This window comes from Equus przewalskii, chromosome 17 (genome assembly GCF_037783145.1).
Source record: "Equus przewalskii isolate Varuska chromosome 17, EquPr2, whole genome shotgun sequence".
Lineage (NCBI taxonomy): Eukaryota > Metazoa > Chordata > Mammalia > Perissodactyla > Equidae > Equus > Equus przewalskii.
In genome coordinates this window covers 59,504,190-59,527,169 of record NC_091847.1, presented here as the reverse complement: position 1 = coordinate 59,527,169, position 22,980 = coordinate 59,504,190, and the positions used below count along the sequence as shown (strand labels likewise).

General features: G+C 36.7%; 1 protein-coding gene across 13 annotated transcripts in view; it reads left to right on the top strand.

The window, feature by feature from the left end:
* The window catches only part of PDE1A (phosphodiesterase 1A), a 341,793-nt gene that overhangs the window by 230,310 nt on the left and 88,503 nt on the right, over positions 1–22,980 (top strand). For all 13 annotated transcript variants that reach the window (XM_070580369.1, XM_070580372.1, XM_070580373.1 and 10 more), the window contains one exon: positions 9,913–10,026. In XM_070580369.1, the coding sequence (XP_070436470.1) occupies positions 9,913–10,026 (114 nt within the window). The remainder of the gene's footprint in view (positions 1–9,912; positions 10,027–22,980) is intronic.

The following is a 22,980-nucleotide window of genomic DNA, read 5'->3' as shown; positions in this document are numbered from 1 at the left end:
TGTTTCCTTTCTGACAGTCACTCCTGCCTCGTTTCCAGGTTTCCCACGAGGACAGATAACGGTAGTTTGTTGCTACTTGGGGTGGGGAGAGATATCTGAAAGCTCTAAAAAGGTTTTCACTGTCCTGTTTTGAGCCTGAAGACAGATCCCTTATAAGATCTTTGGTGTCCCTACCCCCTGAGCTGTTCTGAGCTTCTGTGGTGATTAATTGTCTTGATTCTCTCTGTAATTGCCCTTTGAAAGCACTTGGGTTTGTTTCTCTTTCTTGGTATCTCCCAAGTCAGTTACCATATTTCACGAATTTTTCCAAAAATGTGTGTACACTTTTCTCAGCTATTATCTTCTTTCCTGCTCTTTCTCCTTCAAATTTTTTTATCTTTTCAGTAGCTTTATGTTATATTAATGAGATTTCAGGGGTGAACAGTAATAAAGCTATTTTTTAATTCACCACGTTTAAATGCAAACCATAAATCCCTTTTTGTATATTTCTTTTTTTGGTAATTTTGAAAATTATGCCACATGTTCTCTGACCCAGGTAGCATCAGCCATCTGCCATAAACACCCCTTTCAAGTGGCAGGCTCCTCCAGTGTGAAAGCGGTAATTTGGTCCCATGGCTCTCCTGTGTTTCCTGTGAAACAGCTGATCCACAGCATGTTGTGCAGTTTCGTATGTTTTCTGGCCCCGCCATGATGACTAATGCTGATCACTACGGAAAACTGGAAGCAGCTCTCCAGTCAGTGTGTTGCTCCTCTCCATAAATACCAGAAAAAAGATGGATGTAATTATGGTGAGCCCCCACTGACTTTAAAACCCTGTCTCTGCAACATCCCATTGGACTGTACTGAAGGTCTCTGGCATGAGGGGATGGCATGGTAAGGAGGGGCAATAGAAGTTAGGCAAAAGAGGTGGCACAGTCAAAATGGGTAATTTGAGGAGCAATTGATAATGGGAGTGTTTACAGTTGTGGGAAGAGTGTGGGGAACTACCTAGGATAATGCAATATCTCTGGGCTAGTAACACGGGGTTCCAGGGATGTGTTATCCCTGATGAGAGAGAGAGATTGAGAGATTGAGAGAGAGAGAACTCTGTGGAGAGGGCTACCTGACAAGTGACCTTCTGTTGGGGTGTGTGTGGGGTGACCCTCTAGGAGAACAGAAGAATGATACACTGACTTCACTCTTCTCTCTTCCTCCTATCTCCTGCTGATGCTCCCCATTTGGGAAATCCAACTGGACACCTGATATACTCTACAGGTCTCTCTTTCAGGATCTGGAGCAATAAGCAAAAGATATTTAGCACAGAGTGGGTACCTCAGCACTAAATATGAGTTTCCCATTGTCCAAGAGAATGACATAAGATGTTAAACTGCTCTTCAGTGACTCTGCTATGTGTGCACCCTATTCCTAACCTATCTTCCTTGGTTTAAATAAATACCTTACTAGAAAGTGAAGGTCACTAATTTTTTTCATCAGAACACATAGATTTAAATATATATATAAAATATATAAAAATATGCTTAAATTTATATATATTTAGTTTATAAGTATATTTTATATATAAAACCATAAATATATTTATATATTTTTACAAGTATAAATCTATTTATATCTAATATATATTTAAATATGTGTTAATATATTTAACATTTTAAAGAAAATACTTGAGTCCACTTAGCCCAGAGTATTTCAGAGGGGTGACCATTACCAGGCACAAATGATTGATTCCCTCTTTAGAATCAATATAGTCTTATTGTTCTTTTGCCTCCAAGAAGAAAAAAATTGATTTTGAAAGCATTTCTAACAATTTGAGTATTTGTATCTTTGTACATAAAAGGAATTCTTCAACATGCTGGAAATTGTGCAATGTCCATTTCTGTAATAAAAAGCTAATACCTGTGAAAGTAAAGTGATAAATAGTGTACTTAAATTCTGATTTTGGGAGAACAAGGAGATAATTACATATTCCTTTGTGCTTGAACAAACAACAAATTTTCCATCACATATTCTCTACTTCAATGAGATTATTTTGTGCCTTTGAATGTGAAATGTAAACATAAAGGCTAATAATATTTGCCATACTATTGATCCCATTGTTTTCTTGATGATACCAATTGTTTGGGCAATTATTTATCCTGTAAAATAAAGATATCATGGATCATTACAATGATAGCATTTGCCTAGGTGAAAGAAAAATGTATTTAAAAGACTTTAAATGTATAAACCTTGCTTCTTAGACTAAGATTAGAATTTAATTTCCTAAACATTGAACTCAGAGTAGACAAGACAATTTCATTATTTAACGGCTTCTTATTATGGTTTTTTATTGTGTTAGGCTCATAGGCAAGCAGAACTTAGTGAAATGACAGTAGCTTCTTGTTCTGACAGTCCCTGTCTGTGTGTTTTCTTGCACTCCTGTTCATAGCCATATTTTAATGTTAATGTTAATGTCGATATCTGCTATAGATATTCTTTTAGCTTTACCTCTTCTTAGCATGGTGTTCTTACAACCACTTCCTTCCCACTTTTGTATTTCAATCAGGTCACAAATGGGGTCTTTGATAGGAATAGAATGATTATCAATTCTTTTTTTAAATTTCATTTACTAATTTATTATTCATGCTCTATAGCGTTAGGGATATCCTGGGCATTTTGTATTCTGTAATTAGTAAAGACATGCATAGACACATCAAATTTTTCAATATAAGAACACTCTTAGTTATGTAAGTTGTCCTTTTGCAAGATTGGGTCATGTAGCCATATCTTAAAAGGTAACTTTATAGTATTTGAAATACTTGATTATGTAAACTACATCCATTTTATATTAAGTATTTTTTCATTTGGAAAGTGGCAGTTCTATATTTGGATAAAAAAATACTCAATCATTTCCACAGCTCAGTACTCTTTGTTCAGAGGTAGAAACTGTTTCTCCTCTGCAACTGCTTGATTGAATCACAGAGCCAATCAATTATTTTTAACGATGGTGATTCTATTTTCATTTCTGTCTTCAAGTGTTCTGATCATTAGAACGTAAGGAAGTCCCTCCAAAAAGCTAAGCAGATCAAAGTCTGTTCAGAATATAATATTCAGGCTTATTTTAAAAGTCTTTTGAATTATCAAAGATTAGTGCCATTCTCTTTGGGAAAAGATCATTAAGAGTTTAGTGCTGTGTTAGATTTTTTCGTGTCTTTGATAGTGTATATTAGAATTTAAAGTATTTTAACAAAATAGGTGAAAAATGATGATTGGTAACAGAAGCATCTATTTAACATATATCCTTTTCCTAGCTCAAATTACTGATCACATATTTTAATTCACAATTTGTAATTTGATAAGTGTGGACATATGTATACATATATGAAACTATCACCACAATCAGCAAAATTAAGATTTCCATTACTCTCAACAGTTCCCTTGAGGCCCTTTGTAACCCTTCCCTTCCTGTCCTCCCTCACCCCACCTTCCCCATTCCCAGGCAGCTGCTGATCCACTTCCTGTCACTATAAGGATAAGGATAGTTTGCATTTTCTAAAATGTTACCTAAAATGGAATCCTACGATACGCACCCTTACTTCACTCAGCATAATTATTGGAGACTCACTCATGTCACTGTGTGTATCAACAGTTCATTCCTTTTATTGCTGAGTAGAACTTCTTGAGATGGATATGTTCCAGTTTATCTTTCTATTTACCTGTGGAGGAATATTCTGGTTGTTGCCAGTTTGGGCTATTACAAAGAAAGCTGCTACGAGCATTCAGCTACAAGTCTTTCCTTTTCTTTCCATCAAAGAATAGAATGGCTGAGTCATAGAGTAGGTACATGTGTCACTTTTTGAGAAGCTGTTTTCCAAAGTGATGGTACCTGTTTGCATTTCCACCAGCAGTGTAGGGCAGCTCCCGTTGCTTCACATCCTTTCTAATATTTGGTGTGATCAGTTATTTTAATTTTAGCCATTCTAGTAGATGTTTGATTGTATCTCATTATTGTTTTAATTTGAAGTTTTCCTGATGACTAGTGATTTCAAAAATCTTTTCATGTTTGCCATGAATATAATTTTTTTGGTGAAAAGTCTGTTCAAATCATTTGCAGATTTTGTATTGGGATGTTTGCCTTATTATTACTGAGTTTTACAAGTTCTTTACTTGTTTTGACTACAAATCCCTTATTAGATATATGATTTGTAAATATTTTGTCCCAGTGTGTGGCTTCTCTTTTCATTCTTTAAATAGGGTTTTCAAAGAACAGAAGTTCTTAATATTGATGAAGTTCAACTTCTTTCTTTTCCTGGATAGTGCTTTAGGTATTGTATCTAAGACATCTTTGGCTGAACCAAGATCACAAAGATTTTCTCCTATATTTTCTTCTAGAAGGTTTATTGTTTTAGGATATACATTTAAATCTATGATTCATGTATGGATCAAAATTTCTTTTACACGTAGATATTCCTATTGATCCAGCAGTATTTGTTGTAAAGGCTATCCTCTCTCAACTAAATTATCTTTGCACCTTTTTTCAAAATCAATTGACTATGTATTTGTGGGTTTCTTTCTACAGTCTAAATTCTGTTCCATTCATCTATTGGCCTATCTTGGTGAGAGTAATATATGGTATTATTCCTGTTTATACTAGGCTAATTACTGTAGCTTTAAAATAAGTCTTGAAGTCAGGTAGTGTAAATCCTCCAACTTTGTTCTTTTTGTTAAATTTGTTTTGACTATTCTAGGTCCTTTGCATTTTTACATGAATTTTAGAATCAGCATGTCAATCAGCAATTGATGTAGAATTTTTCAAATGCTTTTTGAGTGTTTATTGAGATGATCATATAGCTTTTCTTCCTCAGTCTCTTAATATAGTGAATTACATTGATTAATTTTTCAATCTTATAACAATTTTGTATTCCTAGGATAAATCTCTTATATCACATACTATCCTTTATATATTGGTGGATTTGATTTCCTAAAATGTTAAGAATTTTTACATCTATGTTCATGAGGCATATTCATTTATAGGTTGCTGCTGCTGCTTTTCGTAATGTTTTAATCTGGTTTTGTTATAAGGGTAATTTTGGACTCCTAGAATAAATCGAGATTATTCTTCTGGAAAAGTTGTAGGGAATAGGTGTTATTACTTCCTTAAATATTTGTTAGAGTTGATCATTGAAGTTATCTGGGCCTGAGGTTTTCTTTGTGTGAAAGTTTTTAACTCCAAATTCAGTTTATCTATTTCTTTTTGAGATTTGGTAGCTTATGTCTTTTAAGGAAATTGTTCATTTTATCTCAGTTGTTGATTTTATTGGCATATGTTTATATTATTTTTTGCTTAATAAGAACTGTTTTAACATCTTTGCCTACGAATTCTATCGTCTTTGTCATATTTGGGTCAATATCTACTGACTGATTTTTATCCTCATTATAGGTCAAATTTTCTGCTTCTTTGTGTGCCTCATAATTTTTTACAGGATGGAAAACCAATTGGGAAAACATCATGTACAAAAGATTGAAATTATGATGGAAGCCAGAGAAATTTCAATGTTGTTAGTGAGGGATAAATGAAGTGTGGTTTAGTTGCTAAGTAGGGAGAGATCACAATGGATGGGAATCTTCAAAGGATTTATGATATAGATGTGCCTACACTAGGCAGATATGCCTGGTAACTAACCCTGATTCAGACGTTTAAAGATGGTAGACATGTGGGAGAAAGGAATTTCAGTAAAAGAGAAGAACTTGAATCTAGGATGATGTGAAATTGTTTGAGGAACAAGTGACTAAATTAGTTTGCTTGGAAATTAGGGTGTGTGTAAAAAGAACTAATGAGAAATATATGCATTTCAACATTTGACCACATTCTTTGCACATGTCATGCCATCGCCAGAGACTGCAAATATCTTGAAGACGGGTATTGTGGTGCACACACAGGTGCTCATGAATTATATATGTATATATGTATGTGTGTATATGTATCCTTATATGTACACTCATATATATTCTTATATATATCCATATATATACTATTTTATACAGCTCCAAGTGTAGTAATAAATGCTAAATAATTATTTACTTAACTGAGTTGGGTTTCTAACACTTTTTTGGCAATCTTCTCTGCTTAGAAATCTGTTTTTATGCTGTTTGATAGAACAGCTATTCACTAGTTTTGCTACCAAGCGGAGCAGCCAGTGGAGTCTCCATCCACAGATTGTTGAGCTAGAAACTGCTCAGGTTAGAACATCACGTACATGTACTTAGCCTAAGCTTTGGGAACCAGAACAACATACCTACGCCTGCTGTTAAGAGCAATGTTTTTTACTCAGCTTGCCTACTCTGATGAAAGAAACCGATTCATTACTAAAGAGTCTTTATTAAATTAAGGGAACTTGTTTATTTTATGCACAGGACTTTGTGATTTCTTCTTCAGTTATGAGAATTTGTCCATAGGATGGCTTAGGAATTAGGTAAAGTCCATACCTATCTTCCTTAAGAAATTAAAAATGTGTACAGATATATGCAGTAAAGCCTTAATACTGTGGAACATTCTAGTTTAGAACGTATGATAAGTTGAAATGATGAAGATGTTTGACTTTGTATTATCTATAAAAGAAAATGAAATAATAGCATACATAAGGTTGTTGGGGATTATTATGTGCCTAAATTGATTACAAAGATGACTTCACAATTGAAATAATAATTATATAAATTATTCCATTAACCTGATGTTTTAATTATGAATAATCTTTTTATAATACAAAGGTTTTCTTTAATAGAAATTTGTACTCACTAAAGGAAATTTACTGTGTATAGGCAAAGAAGATAAAGGAGAGAGAAGTCCTAGTCACCCAAAAATGTATGTTTCCTTCCAGTCTTTTTGGGTTGATGTACTGAGTTTAGATGTGTGTGTGTGTGTGTGTGTTTGTGTGTGTGTGTGTGTATGAGTGGTTATGATTTTACAGAGTTATAACCATATCTAAGTAGGTTTTCTAATTGGGTGGTACAATCTTTTTGGAGTATTTTTTTTCAGAGCAATTTCTTGTGTCAGATTATAGTTTTATACTCCTATTAAGATATTATACTTCATAATATTTGTTGTTTGTAAATCACATTGAGATGTCTCTGTGAAAGGGCAGAGTCATTGTCCAAGCATTGGAGGCTCTTGATGTCACAGGTTTCACCAGGTGTGATCTGCTGGTGGAATGATTCCCCTGGGAAGAACTGCAGGCTGCCATGAGTTAGGAAGTGCACCTGTGGAGAGTTTCTCAGGGGCATCCTCTCCCCTGAGTTCTTTATTTTGATTCATTTCTTATTCATTTGATTAATCAGTTAGGATTGGGTTGAGCGACGTATAAAAGAAATCTCAAAATAATAGTGGCTTAAACACAACATTTTTTGTTGTTTTATATGAGATAAGTTCAGCGGTGGGTGATTTCTTTCAGGTAGATTGACAGCATAGGATCCAGGCCACTGCCATCTTCCTTCTCTGCCATTCTTAGTGGTTGACTTCCTTCTGCCAGGTTACCTCATGATCCTAGATGGCTGCTGGACCTTCAGACAGTCCTACTGCATTCCAGGCAGGAAGGAATAGGCAAGGGATAAAAGAGAGCTCCTTCCAACTGAGTTAGCCCTCATCAAAATAATTGTTCTGAAAGTCTTACTTGACAACCTCCGTTTATATCTCATTGGCCAGAATGCAGTCACATGACCATACCCAGCTTCAAGAGAGCCTGGGAAATGTAGGTTTTTAGCGAAGAAAATTGCTAAGTCAAATAAAAGTAGAGCTCAGTTATTCAGAGAGAAGGGAGGCAACCATCTGAAGTTCTTAGTGTTTTCAAAACTGGATCATACAACCAAGTATGATTAAGTAATTTTCACAAGACGGATACATGAGCGGTATATTTTTAAGTCAATGCAGAGCAGTGAAACTCTTACCTTCAGATATAAAAAGCTATTTGACTAAGTATAATGTGCTTGGGTCATAAACATTACAAAAATCTCAAAACACTCTATATGTTGCTCCATTTTCATCACATTTGGTGTTTTAGGCAAGCCTCAAATCGAGGCTTAATTTCCTGTCTAAGTAACCTGTTTAAGTTGTTATTTTTGTTTTGTTTTGCTTTGTTGCTTCTATACTAATAAGACCTATTTATTCTTACATAGAATTTACTTTGCAATACTGTTGTCTGCTTATATTTCATTTTACAAAAGTATATGGTATAAAAAATAATTGTGGAGGCCGGCCCCATGGCCTAGTGGTTAAGTTTGCATACTCCACTTTGGTGGTCCAGGGTTTAGCTGGTTCAGATCCTGGTCATGGACATGGCACTGATCATCAGGCCATGCCGAGGTGGTATCACATATAGCACAACCAGAGGCACTCACAACTAGAATATAAACTATATACTGGGGGGTTTGGGGAAAAGACGAAGAAGAAGAAAAAAGGAAGATTGGCAACAGATGTTAGCTCAGGTGCCAATCTTTAAAAAATAAATAAATAATCATTTGTAGCTTCCTGAATAATAAGGTTTAGTCAGATGTGGCTTTTTTTCCATGGAGAAACACAGTGTTTCTTATGGATGGAGGAATGTCAGATACCCTTGCTGAAATTTTTAGCTTGTCTCTATATCCTAAGTCTTGGTATTGGAAATCATTCAAAGTAAATTTTCAGAAAATCTGCTACAATATCTCTAAGATAGTGCCTAAAAGTATTTCTCTGAAATGCTTCTGCTCAGGAATGGAATTAAATTCTATCTGCTGACTTAGGAAAGTGGATAATTGTCCTCACATTGTTTATCTACAACATGTAGAGAGTGAGGAATATGTGTTCCTTCTCTGCCCAGTATGGGGCAGTATCTTTAGAAACACTTGGTTTCTTACTAATGCATAGACATTTCTAAGTGTTAGATATTTGTTGAAGTAATTTGTATTATCTCACTACATGAGATATCTATTGCTACTTAAAAAATTATCTCAAAATTCAGTGGCTTAAAACAGTAACATTAATTATCTGACAGTTTCTGTGAGTCAGTAATCCAGATGTGGCTTAACTGACCCTATGCTTTCTAGTTACTTGGGAAGTTAGCACACATCATCTCATGGGCAAAAACAAGAGGAAATGTTTTACAGATTTGACTCAGGTGAAAAACCATTGCAGTAAAAACACTAAGCACACAGACATATATTTTTTCTCATCTTGATTGTATTGTCTTGGAATTTTTGCTTTTCACTTTTGTTCTTATTGCTATACACAACAAACAATTGCTACAGTAGCGTCAAAAGAGCACCCTTTAAACAGTCTCTCAGCGCCAACTCTGAAGAAGCACAACAGCTCTGGGGTAAATTTTAGTGTTAGGAATATACTTTCATGAAAATGCGTATATTGTTTTGAATTTTCAGAAAGACTATCTTTGAAATATAGTATCTAAACTAGCACTCTACAGCCTTGTTATTATTGAGAGATGAACATAATTTCTAACTGTTGCTTAAGTGATGAAGATTGATCTTTTTTTTTTTTGAGGAAGATTAGCCTTGAGCTAACATCTGCTGCCAATCCACCTTTTTTTTTTCTTAATAACGAAGACGGGCCCTGAGCAAACATCCGTGCCCGTCTTCCTCTACTTTATATGTGGGACGCCTGCCACAGCATGGCTTGACAAGCAGTGCGAACGTCTGCTCCTGGGATCTGAACTGGCGAACTCCAAACCACCAAAGCAAAATGTGTGAACTTAACCACTGTGCCACCTGGCTGGCCCGTAGATTGATCTTAATTATACAAAAAAATCCCTGAAAATATTTCTATTTGATGACCAACCCAGAAAGATATGTTAAAAGTTTTACTCAATTTGTGTATTTAACATTGTACTATTTTCCATATAGTTACAATAAAATTCTTTTTATTTCTCTCTCTTTTTGGGTACTTTTTTGAAATAGACTAAGATGCCTAGTGAAGCAGCTGGAAAAAGGTGATGTTAACATCGTAGACTTAAAGAAGAATATTGAATATGCAGCATCTGTGTTGGAAGCAGTTTATATCGATGAAACAAGGTAAGCTTTAACCGCCTCTCCCTTTTATCTTTGTCTCTCTCCCCTTTGTTCCTCTTTCTTGACTCTCCTTCATCTCAAACTTGAATTTAGCAAATCTTAGTCATGAAACAAAAATCAAAACCTTATTAAAATTTAAAAGGTTCTTCTTCATGTAGTTATGTAATTGTACTATGATCCTTTCTAAAAAATAATCATTTTAATCCAAATGCTTGAATAACAAAACATAGTCAAACAATAAAGTCATAAAGTGAATAAAGTAAACTCTCCTCTCTCTCTACCCTCACTGTGCTTAGGCCCAGATTTTTAAATGTCAGAGGCAGATGTAAGCTTTTACTGATGTAAAGATTTTCCTGTTATCTCAAAATTTCAGAGTTCCTTCTGAGAAGATGGTGTCACATGCCCGTTCTCATGAGATGTATCTATCAGATCCTCTGTGCAGGGCTTGTTAAGGAGCAGTTCCAAATGTGCATTTGATCATCACCTAGTCTCATAATTAGCAGAGTGGTAAAGAGATCAGGAAATGGAGATTTATTTGCAGACGGTTGTTAGCCTAGGGCTGTGGCTCTCCACCAGGTGATTTCTCTCCCAGGGGTCATTTGGCAATATCCGAAGACAGTTTTGGTTTGGTTGATGGGGATGTGCTACTGTTATGTGATGCGCAGAAGCAAGGGATGCTACTAAACATCTTACAAGGCACAGGAAAATCCCCCAGAACAAAGAATTATCCAGCCACAAGTGTTAATAGTATGGAGGTTAAGAAACCCCGGCCTAACGGGAGAACTTTGCATTTTCTCTTTGCTGTCTGAGGGGGTACTTACCCCCAACTTCAAGTCATGGGGGGGGCAGGGGACACTCCTGGGGACCATAGTGCTAACAGAAGACTCTGGGGTGTATGATATGACAGTTCTTGGGAGATTTGACTAGTGTTTCTTGGAGTTCGGAGAGTACTAAGACTGGTTCCTGACTCTCATCTCAAAAAAGAAAGTGGTAGACTGATTAGAACTACCTTGAATTCACAGATAAGGGGGACCCTGCGGAGGGAGAGATATGTGCTTCCAGAGTTTAGCTTAGAAAAGGCACTGAGTTTTTTCAAAGTCATGAGGCAGGTGGAGTAGGGGTCTTTTGAAGGGATTGACCAAAAGATACTAACTTCAGAAGGTGAAAAAGACGCTGCATGGGGGTGATTGTCGCTAGACAAGCCAGGGAAGGAATCATAAAAATCCAGCCCAAATGTCAGAGAACATATAATGTTCAAGGTACCCTCTTAGAGTAGCAAGTTGCTTCTGAAGAACTCACAAAAGCTCCCCAAGGCAAAAAAAAAAAAACCAAACTAGAATTTGGGCATTTGTCACACAGGATGACAACAAATACAGCTGTCTTGTAAGACCTTTTGGCCCTTATAATTCCCCACCACCACCACCACCACATTGCTGAACAATGAGAAACAGCAGAGTGAGTGGGACAGGAGATGGAACGTGGAGAGTGAGGAGGTCCATGATGCCCCCTCCCTTTTGCAGGTGTCCATGCCTGGGTCAGGCCTGAGCTTGGGGACGGGAGAAATGTTAACCAGATGTGAAATTGAAGGTTTTGTATATCGATGTGTACTGGGCTTAAACATACACACACACACACACACACACACACACACACACACACAAATATACTTTAGGGGCTGGCCCGTGGTGGAGTGGTTAAGTTCGCCCGCTCCGCTGCAGGCGGCCCAGTGTTTCGTTGGTTCGAATCCTGGGCTTGGACATGGCACTGCTCATCTAACCACACTGAGGCAGCGTCCCACATGCCACAACTAGAAGGACCCACAACTAAAATATACAACTATGTACTGGGGGGTTTTGCGGAGAAAAAAGAAAAAAATAAAAATCTTAAAAAAAACATATTTACAAAAAACAAAAAAAATATAGTTTAACAAGTAATAAATTCACGTGATTAAAACATCAAGATAATGTAAAAAGGTGCCTCGTAAAAGTGTTGCATTTATCCTTGTTCCTATCTACTCAAACTCTCAACTCCTAAATTTCTTATGCATATTTCCAATGATTAATTACAAATTTTTATTTCATATTTTTCTCTCCTTCTTTCATGGAAAGTAGCATGCTATATACAGTCTTTCATTTTGCTTTTTTCCCTCCTAAATAAGGAAACCTGGAGATATTCCTATATCATGTACTGAACTTCTTAATATCAGGCAATGAGAATTTTCACTAATAACTGACAGAAAGGGTTAGGTAAGGGCTTTGTTGCACAGATCAATTTTTCTTTGTCCCCAGATTGGAACTCCTCTGTTAAGGCATGGTTTAGAGTCACAAATTAAGAAAAAAAATCAAACTTGTACTTTTAGACTATAAACTCTATGCAGCACTGTTTTCTTGGTTAACTTTCACAGATTGCATATAAATGTGTATGATTCTTCTAAGTGAACAGAGACTCACAGTGCAAATCAAAAAAAATCTGAGTTGCTTCTATAATTTCCTTGCTCCTTCATTTTTGTATGTGCACCTTACTGCCCATAAATTGACTGAATTAATATGTTTAAGATTTCTTCAGTTTGTCCTTGACATTTTATTTTTTATATTTATTTCTGAAACTAAAGAATTTTACCTTTAAAAGTTATTTGGAAATTTACATTACTCATCTTAGAATTGCATAGTACTAACTATTTGTTTTGCCCAAGTGTCTCATCTTTCATTTGATAGGTTATTACATGCTGTATTTATTAATTTTTCTGTTGTATTTCCTTTCCCAGAAAATTATGATTCCATAGATATTTTGTTAACTTAATTCCCCATGATAACTAACTCATTTAAACATATGATACATTTCAAAGTATAGTTCCCTTTCATTTGAAAATTGCTCTTTCATGGGAAGAAAAAATGCTTAACTGCTTCATGGTAGAATTTTTTTTTTGCTCTTTACAAAATTAGTCCCAGCTCTTAATCCCACATCATCTCAATTTCTACTCAAATGACACAAAACCTTTTACTATTTTATTTTAATGCCTCCATGGCATCTTGATTTTTAAATCAGATTAATAATAATACCCCACATTTGTACCATCCTTCAAGGGGTCTTAGTTTCCTATCTCGTATTAGTCTTACTACAATCCTTTGCAGTTGGCAGAGCGATCACTGCTTTCTGCCCTTTGCTACTGAGAGAACTAAAGTGCTTAGAAGCAAAATGGTTTGCCAAAGGTCACAGACCTAGGCACTGGAGAAACTGGGACTAGAAACTAAGGTGTGATTTCTTATTTGGTGTTCTTTCCTCTACAACTGGCTCCTCTCAAGTACTGCTATCAAGCAGGATGGTTTTTAATGGCCTCTGAAAGACTTAGATGACAATGTATAAAACATTCTTACAGTTGGAATTATAAATTCTGGTAAAACAATACCTAACATTTATTACTAATAGCCTATTATTATAGCCTGCTATGTGCCAAGAACTCTTTTAAGCATTTTAATGCACTATTTCATTTAATCATCACAACAATCCTGTGAGATAGAAACTTTATAATTACTCTTTTACACATGAGGAAATAGAGTCACAGAAAAGCTACATAGCTTACCCTAAATAACACAGAGAGTAACTGAAAGAGTGAAGTTAGGGTCTTGGCAGGCTGGCTCTAGGGCTTGGACTATTAAGCACATTCTCAACTGCATCTTTTCGGTAACATCTGACCAAAAGGAGGTTTCAGAGACTTACTGGAAATTTTGATGAAGCTCACGTGCCGTCAGTGTTGTCAGACCCAGTGGTGTGTAGATTGTGGGTGTGTATGTTCCCAACTCTGCCTTCAGTGATGTCACATTGGTAGCTTGAAATTGGCTACAGTGGGAATATTTACACCATGGAAATTGGCAAATGCTACAAATCAAGATTTGTTTTTTTTCCGGAAGAGTCTGTGGTTAAAAATTTACCATTGTGTCACTGGTTAGACCTAAGATTACCTCATATGTATCTTCTAAGTCTGTGACTTTATGATTAAAATATCAGCTCAAGAATTTTACAGCAACACTACTTGATGTAATTTAATTTCCTATAGACTTAGTAAGACATACAGCAGGAAACTGAAGATGTTTTTGCTGAGATGTGTGCACAATTATTAAAATTGCGTTTGCCTTAGGAATATTAGTAAAACAGAGATGATGTAGAATGAGGAGAGATGAAGAAGCATTTATTTGCTTTTAAACTTTAAATATAAAACCTGCTGACTTCTGAGATGTTTTTTAATGGAAAATTTTCTTTCTAAAAAAAATGTTTCAGTGAGTATTCCAGGGAGGCTTTTTTTTTTTTTTTGAAGTTTGGGTTGCACTGCAAAAGAAGGTCAACAGGTAATAAAGGAGGATAAAACAAATTATGAATTAGTTTAAAACCCATACAATACACGCACGCGCGTGCACACACACACACACACTCCTTTTCCTACTAAGCCTTAGTGACTTCAGGGTTTCAGTTAAGAAAACAAATGTTAAAAGTCCCTCTTGAAAGATGCTTTAAGTGAGAAAAATAAAAACAGAGTTTCTGATAGAATTTGAATTCTGACCTTCTTTGAGGGACTTAGCACAATTCCCTGATGAATATGACTGTTGGTTTTTTGACAAGACATTTTCAAATCCAAATGCTAATATTTCATGAGTCCTGCTTTCAGATGTGTCCCTAGAGGCTATTGTTTTTCAAAGCGGCATAGTTGTAATCCAGAAACATGTGGCCTAAAAAAAAAAAATCTGTTTGATTGTCCTTATTTGGATTGGGAGACTGCCAGGCTAAGTAGCATCCTTGGCCTCATGAATTGTTATTCATGAGGGTAGGCAGCTGACTGGGAAGTATACTTCCAAAGATGAATATTATCCTTACTATTACTGCCTAACAACCCAATTTATAACTTAATTTTCTTCATGTGAACCAATCCAAGTCTTATAATTATCATAGTTAGAGCACAGACTCTGCATTCAGAAAGAATGGATTGTTCAAAGCCTGGATCCTCCATTCAATACTCTGTTTAAGCAAGTTACTTAACTTCTATGTTTCCTAGCTTTATCATCTGCAAAATAAGAATAATGACAATGCTGACTTCACAGAGTTGATCTGAAGATTGAATGTAGCACAATATCTGACAGAGTAAAGTTAAAATAACAGTTGAAAATAACCATTATTTTTTGTTGTACTAATAAAATGCAGATACTTTGGGGTACATAATATATTAAGATATATAATTTATACCTCCTAATGAAAATATCAAATAATTTCTTAAGAGCAGGGGTTTTTTATTGAGGTCAAAATAGTTTATAACATTGTGAAGTTTCAGTTGTACATTATTATTTTTCAGTCACCATATAAATGTTCCATTTCACCCATTGTGCCCACCCCCAAACCCCTCTCCTCTCTGGTAACCACTAATCTGTTCTCTTTGTCCACGTGTTTCTTTATCTTCCACATATGAATGAAATTGTTTGGTGTTTGACATTCTTTGGTTTGTTTTGCTTTACATAATATACTCAAGGTCCATCCATGTTGTTGCAAATGGGAAGATTTTGTCTTCTTTTATCGCTGAGCAGTATTCCATTGTATATATACACCACACATCTTTATCCATTCACCAGTTGATGGGCACTTAGGTTGCTTCCACATCTTGGCTATTGTGAATAATGCTACAATGACCATAGGGGTGCATAAGTCTCTTTCAATTGTTGATTTCAAGTTCTTTGGATAAATACCCCAGGGTGGGATAGCTGGGTTGCATGGCATCTCTATTTTTAATTTTTTGAGAAATCTCCATACTGTTTTCCACAATGGCTGCACCAGTTTGCATTCCCACCAGCAGTGTATGAGGGTTTCTGTTTTTCCACATCTTCTCCAACATTTGTTGTTTTTTGTCTTGCCGATTATAGCCATTCTAACTAGTGTAAAGTGACATCTCACTGTAGTTTTGATTTGCATTTCTCTGAAGATTAGTGATGTTGAACATCTTTTGATTTGCCTGTTGGCCATCTGTATATCTTCTTTGCTAAAAGAGAAGTTTTTGATCCTGAAAAAATGAAGATAGGTGGGTTCAAGTTACCAGGAATGAAAACAACGTGCAAACTGATGAAAAGGAACCTTAACATGATACACATCTTGATAAAAACATCCTCAATTGACTTCGATGTCTAACTAAGCCTTAATTTTGAGAGATTACTTTGAGCAAGAACGAATGTCAATCAATACTTTAAGAAGTTAGTCTGATAGAAACTGAGTGACATTCAGGGTACCTTGAAGGCTAAGTCCCTTGAAATTATTGAGTACAGGGGTTTACTAAGGAATATTCACTCAAGAAATAAATATTTATTGAGTACCTCAGGCAAATACTAGGCATACTTGTCATCAGATAGCTGGTGGCTAGAAATGCATCAAGAGCTGGGAAGATAAACTTAGGTGCAAGGACCAATAATGCAAACAAGAAACAGGGAGGTTCAGAGTTAGAGTGAGACACACTGACAAATTATAAGAGGAGACACTAAGTAGCAGCAGCAAATCATAACCAGAGGGAGTAACATGGGTAAGAATTGTACAGAGTCAAGATTCCAAATCAGATGTGATTGGACTTGCAGGTATTGCTGAACGTTGATGAGGTTTGTTCCCTGGCAAAGCTCCTCATGCCCATTCTTAAAGACATGGCTTCTAACAAAAGGGTTTAAGGTAAAAAATGTCTGGTACTGGAACTCGGAAATATGGTGCCAGTTAGAGATGTGAATTTGGAGATTATAAACCAGGATTCTCAGAAATTTTTTTGATGCTTTATTTTGATATCAATAATCAGAGCTCCTTTGTTGTTTCAATATGTTCCCCATCCTAAAGTTTTTTAGAATGCCCAGTGAATGTTTACTTATTTTACCAATCTGCCCTGGATGTCACTTTCCTCTTTCTCCAGCTCTCTGGCTTCAAACTGCTGAACTGTTCCTTTGCAGGTCACCTATTTTCCCCTCAAATCCAGCAATCCACAGGCTGGTACTGCTCCCAAACATGAGCTCAATTCCTTCTTCCAGTTGCCCAAATTGAAGCTAGAATTAGCTCTTGCTGTAAGATCTTACTGATGGATGTTCTCAAAACCCGCAATTCAACTCCTTCTATAGAGGTCCCCTACCAGGCATTTCTCTGCATCCTCTAGGGTCTATTGCAGAAGCCAGCTTAACATCCCCTCTGGAAGTGCCTTTCAACATATCTTCCTATCCTGAGTTCAGGCTCCAAGGCCAAGAGAAAGGAAGGGGGCTATCAAAATTCATGTCAAGTTGTGTATTCCTCTCTAGGATCAACACTTATGCTCAAAGACTGTGCAGTCTAAATCCATATTTAGAAAAAATTAGACTTCTTTTTAAAGGACACAGAATCTGCAGTGATGCAGGTGTGCTCACAATGAAGACAACCATGTACATTACTGTTAGAGATGTTTAGTCTCTTGCAGTCACATTGTCTCAATCTTCTATATGCTAGAGTAGGGGCTTCATTTTGTTTGTGTGTAAATTAAAGACCTATTCAAAAGATTTTTCATAAAACAAAAGAGCAATCTGTCTCTGAAGGTAAAATAAAGCCTCTGTAGAATAAAACAAATTATTTTTTGACTTTTCAAGTGTCACTTTTTTCACTTCCAACCATTAAGCTTTCAAAAACTCTTGGAGTTCCATCTCAATATAAGTCATCATGTTACCCTATTAACTTAAGTCAAGGGAGAGCACAAAAATGCCAAATAGAGGTGTGGAGTAAGAAGATAGTTAAGGGGAGACGTAGGGAACACTGCGTTAAAGTTAGGCATGGAACTACTAAAGAAGAGACTTAGGAAGAATAGATATAGAAGCAGGAGGCACATCTGCAGAATATGGAGTAGTAAAAGCCAGTGGACAGCAGGGTTACTAAAAAAGAATAAATCAAATGCCACAGGGATAACCGTCGAATACAGTTAGGAGTTTTCTGGTGCGCCTGAAGTGGAGTTTCAGTAAAATGAAAAAGCTACCGGCCAGATTTTGGTAGTATGAAGAATTAATGTGGAATGGCTCTGGAAGAAATTAGTGCAGACCATTTTTCAAGAATATTCTAGTGTATGAAAAAGCAGAGATAGAACAATCTATCAATGGGGACATATACTTGGTGGGTTTTTTTTCACACTATTTTTAGAATAGAAGACTTGTATCTGTAGCCTGGAGATGAAGAGTTAAAAAAGAGACTAGGACTAAACAGAAACAATATTTATAGAAAGATTAGGTCAAGAAGTTATCCTTGGAAGTTTATCTAGGAAAAGAGACAAATAGCCAAGCACAGTTGGAAAATATAGACGAAGATGGAGCTAATTAGTGCATAGTCAAGTGTTTTCAAATAGGCAAAACTTCAGTAGCACTGTAAAAATCAGAAAGGTTAGTTAGCATTTATTTTAAACTCAGTTGCTCAGCATGGGTAAGAGTGCTACAATAACTATGGCTAAAATATAGACCATGGGCTGTAAAACTCAAGGATCAATGGGACATGGAGAATAAACCCTTTATGGATAATCACCACAACGTGCACATCATGATGGCAATGACTCATGTGTACTCCTTGGACATTTAGAGTGGAGCGGGGAAGAAGGCAAAAAGAAAAGAGTTGGACTAATGAACACCTTTTGTGAATATTTCAATTGTTAAGTGATAGGAAGCCCAACCAAACCAGATTAAACTTTCACTGCCAAAACATTGATGGCAAGTGTTGACTACAAGCATAGGTGATTCAGGGCAAAAATGATGTCAAAGGATCAACCTCTCTGTTTTGCTTGCTCTGGAATGGCCTCCTTCTGTCATTTTGAGTGGAAGCAAGACAAGACAGTGTCAGTATTTTAAAGCTTTACGTCCTCATCCTCACACCTTCAAATTCAGCAGGAATGAGAAAGAGTGTCTTTCCCAGAGGCTCCAACAAACACAACGTTTCTGTTTTATTGGCTCTAGTTAGGTAATAGGCTTACCCCTCAAACAGTCATGTCCAGGAGAAGTGTGTATGCAAGTTCAGTCGTAAGTATCACATGAGGCCGGCAGGCGGTCATTTTAAATTGCATGCCTGAGAATTGAGACTGGAAGAGAGTGCTTTCCTAAACAACAACTGTTTCCTCTCTCGAGTGAAAACTAAAATGTTCATGTTAGTACTGCATGCAGACAGACCTGGACCAGGGTCTGTGTGGGATGTTGAGCAATTCCTGGCCTGGCTTTGCTCCTACTAATGATAACTCTATGGGCAAGAGATTTTTGTTTTCTCTGGTCATTAGTTTTTTTACACGGAGATGAAGCTTCCAGTCCCTTTCTGCTCTGAAATTCTGTGGCTTTATGCACAGTCCCAAAGTCTCTCTTAAAGACTTGCTCATGCCTAGACTATGCTGGCCAGTAGAATGGTGACAGGAGAGGGCTGCTTATCATTTGCTTAGTGGGGAGCATTTATAAATATGGGCTCCTGTAGTTTTTGGAGTTTCCATTTGGAAGAGTCCCTGAGGAAATCAATTTGAAGGGTATATGCTAAGAAGTTGCTGGAGCTCAGTGAATCATTAAAAAGCAAATTAGGATTTTTATGAATTCCATTTTTATGGTGTGAGTTGTAGGGAGGGGTGGCTGTTTGGAGTGTTGTGTTTGTAGGCTGTGTTCTCACCCTGTAGAAGGAGTGTGAAAATCAGGCTCAGAAAAAGTTGCAATACATTTTGGTTGATTTTCATATTTTCTGTCCATCTGTGGTGTCTTATTTTCCACAAGCTTTCAAAAACAGCCTCACTAGTGAAAAGGGGAAAAAAAAATCTGATCAGATCTTTTGAGAGATGACCAACAAAAAAACCCCACATATTATATAAGATCTTACTGTTGCGACATTTTGAGTGAATAGAATATAAATGAATATTTCCTGGATTTGAAAAAGATATAATTTTAAATATTATTCTTTTCTAATGATGATATGAATAATAATTAAGATTGACAATTAATTTAACCCAAGGCAACATATTATGCAATTTATATACTATTGCCTATAATTCTCAAAAATCCTATGAATTAAATAATTATATCATTTCCACCATCAAATTAAGAACTTTGAGGCACAAAGAAAGTAATTTACTTGCTTATGATCATATAATTATAAGTATCAGAGACAAGTTTAAACTTAAATGGAGCATACCCAACATCCATTGTTCTCTTCTTCCTTGCCAATAGAACCCCCATCCCTTTTTTTCCCCCAATTATTCCCTTTTCTCTGAAAAGTCAAGTGATTCAAGGGGGACCACCTCCATCCCCTGGCTCAGGATGGGTGAATCCTAATTGATTTAAACCAGTAATTATCCCCCAGTTCCGTAACCAGTGAGTTTAGACATGGACATGTGATGCAATTCTGGCCAATAAGACTGGTGGGAGTGTCAGCAAAAGATTCCTTCTCCATAGAAAGAATTCCTGTGTCTCGGAGTATCATATCTGGGTATGATGCTTGAAACCAATACAACCATCTTGCTAACCCTTGCTAACAAGCATAGAGCTAACCCTAACACTAAAGTTGGCAGTGTAGAAAGAGGGAAGAAACAAAGTCCTTGATGGTATTGTTGATCTGTTGATTTAAAGAACGCCCTATTGGAGTCAACCTACCTTTACTGTTCTTATTAGGGAAAATAATAAATTTCCCTATTGTTTAAGCCACTTTGGGTTAGGTTGATGTCACTTGCTATTGAGAGCATCCTTACAGCCACATAGGTCTGCCTTGCTCCCAAGCTCATGTTCTTAATCTCTAATCCTTCCCAGGAGTCACCTTATCCTAATAATGAGTCCTAACATAAATGTTTGATTTCTAAGTTAGCTACTTAAAATTCACAATTTACTTCCCCATAAAAAGAGGTAATAGGTTGATTAAGTTTCCAAAGTAGCTCACAAAAACATATTGATCCCATGATACAGCTAAACAACATAAGTAGCTCTTGGGCAAATATCAGGTACTGAGAGACTTAAGTTTTTTCTCATTGGATAAAAGGCTATTTCCTCATTCTTTACTATATTCCATCAGCAAGCCTACCTTCAAAATATATTTTGCCTTTGTCTACTCTCCATCTCTTTTCTCTCATCTCTGTCTATGTCAGTCTAGTCTGAGTCACCATTATCTTTCAGGCTGTCTTTCTAGACACACATCAACCAGTTCTGCACTGGGATCTTGCTGTCCTCCAGGTTCTATCCAGGAGAGGGGATTGAGTGTGGGGTGGGGCATCCAGCTTGCTTCTGCTCCAGGATCCTGGAAATTTATTGGGGTGTGCTGTCTCCCCACTCAGGGTTTGTTTTGGTTGGAGAATGTCAGGCAGGAGTCAGTGTCTCTTCTCAAGATTTCTTCTGTCTTCCTTTCTGACTCCTCTTGACTAACGTAGGAAATCTTTAGATAACTGTAGGAATGGAAACTTTGCTCGGACTCATCACATACTCTTCTGGTATCTTTGCCTGGCTTTTCCTCCTTCCATGTGACCTAGATTTTAAAACTCAAATCCAAGAACATGGATTTTCCCCCCTCAGGTTATCGTGTGCCATACATAACTTGAGTCAATGAATGAAGTCGTGGCTGACTATATGGACAAAGGGCCACAGGGTACCAGAAAATATATTTTTTAAAAACTTGTGATATCTTGTTACATATGAAGCAGGACCTGGCTGAAAATGGTAACATGTATAACATATGCACCAAAACAAACAAACAAAATGACTATTCCTTGGTTATTAACTCCCTCTTGTCATCTTCCCTGCTATTTTGGCCTCATAGGTTTAGAGAGAAATACAGTCCTTGTCACCCCTCACACTCGTGTCCTCTGAAAATACCTTAGCTCTTCTTAGTATCCATTCTCCATCCCCGAGATTTTGACTCTTTTGCACAGCATGGTGACTATAGTTAATAATACTCTATTGTATATTTGAAAGTTGCTAAGAGAGTAGATCTTAAAAGTTGAGAAACTGACTCTCCTATTTTTCAATCAACTAACATACAGATAATTCTAATTTGTAGCATCAATATAAAAGATTCATTAATCAAGATACCTTTATGGAGATTCTTCTGTCAGTCCCTTCCTATATAGTTCACCAACACTCCCCATCCGACAGTGAATTAATGGGCATGTGGAAATTAGCAGTGCTGCTAAGTCCACGTTATAGAGAGGATTAAATCTTAGTTTCTCGGCAGAGGTCTTCCATTAATTGGCAAGCTGTGAAGGGAAGAGAGCTGTTCTCAAACTTTAGTGTTCATTGAATCACCTGGAGGACTTGTTAAAACAGTGCTGAGTCTCACCTCCAGAGTTTCTAATTCAACAAGTCTGGAGTACAGCCCTTGAAGTTCCATTCTAACAAGTTCCTAAGTGCTGCTGATTCTGCTGCTCCAGGATCCAGACTTTGAGAACTACTGGACTAGAGGATGTCAAAATGAGACTACAAAAAAGAGAGCTGTAGAGAGAATGTTAGAAATTTAATGGTTAGAATTTTGAGGTCTTATCAAAAGAATGTGGCCCAAATATTGCCCCAAGTTGTATATGAGATGACTTTGTGCTGAAACGCCTCCCCCAGTCAGGAAATTTCATCATGGGACAAGGGCAATAAGCAAGGGGTGCTGAATTGGAGATCAGCAGTGCCTCACAGCAATAAGTCTTGGGCTCAGGGAGACAGGCCTGTACTTTGGTCTGTGGTCACCTCTTCCAGATCTGGGAGAACATAGGCCCTTAGGCTTCATCTCTGGCTGCAGCCCCACCCTTTTTCTCCATGCTGCCACTCTTAGTAATCCTTGGAAAGACCTATGGTTAGATAGAGTATGGAATGTCCTTCTCTATGTCTCATTTTCCTGATTAGAAGAGACAAACATATCACTCTCTGTGGGGCAGGAAGAAGATCAATACTGGGTAGATATTGCATTATGGTAAAATATACATAACATAATTACACCATTTTAATCATTTTTAAGTGCACA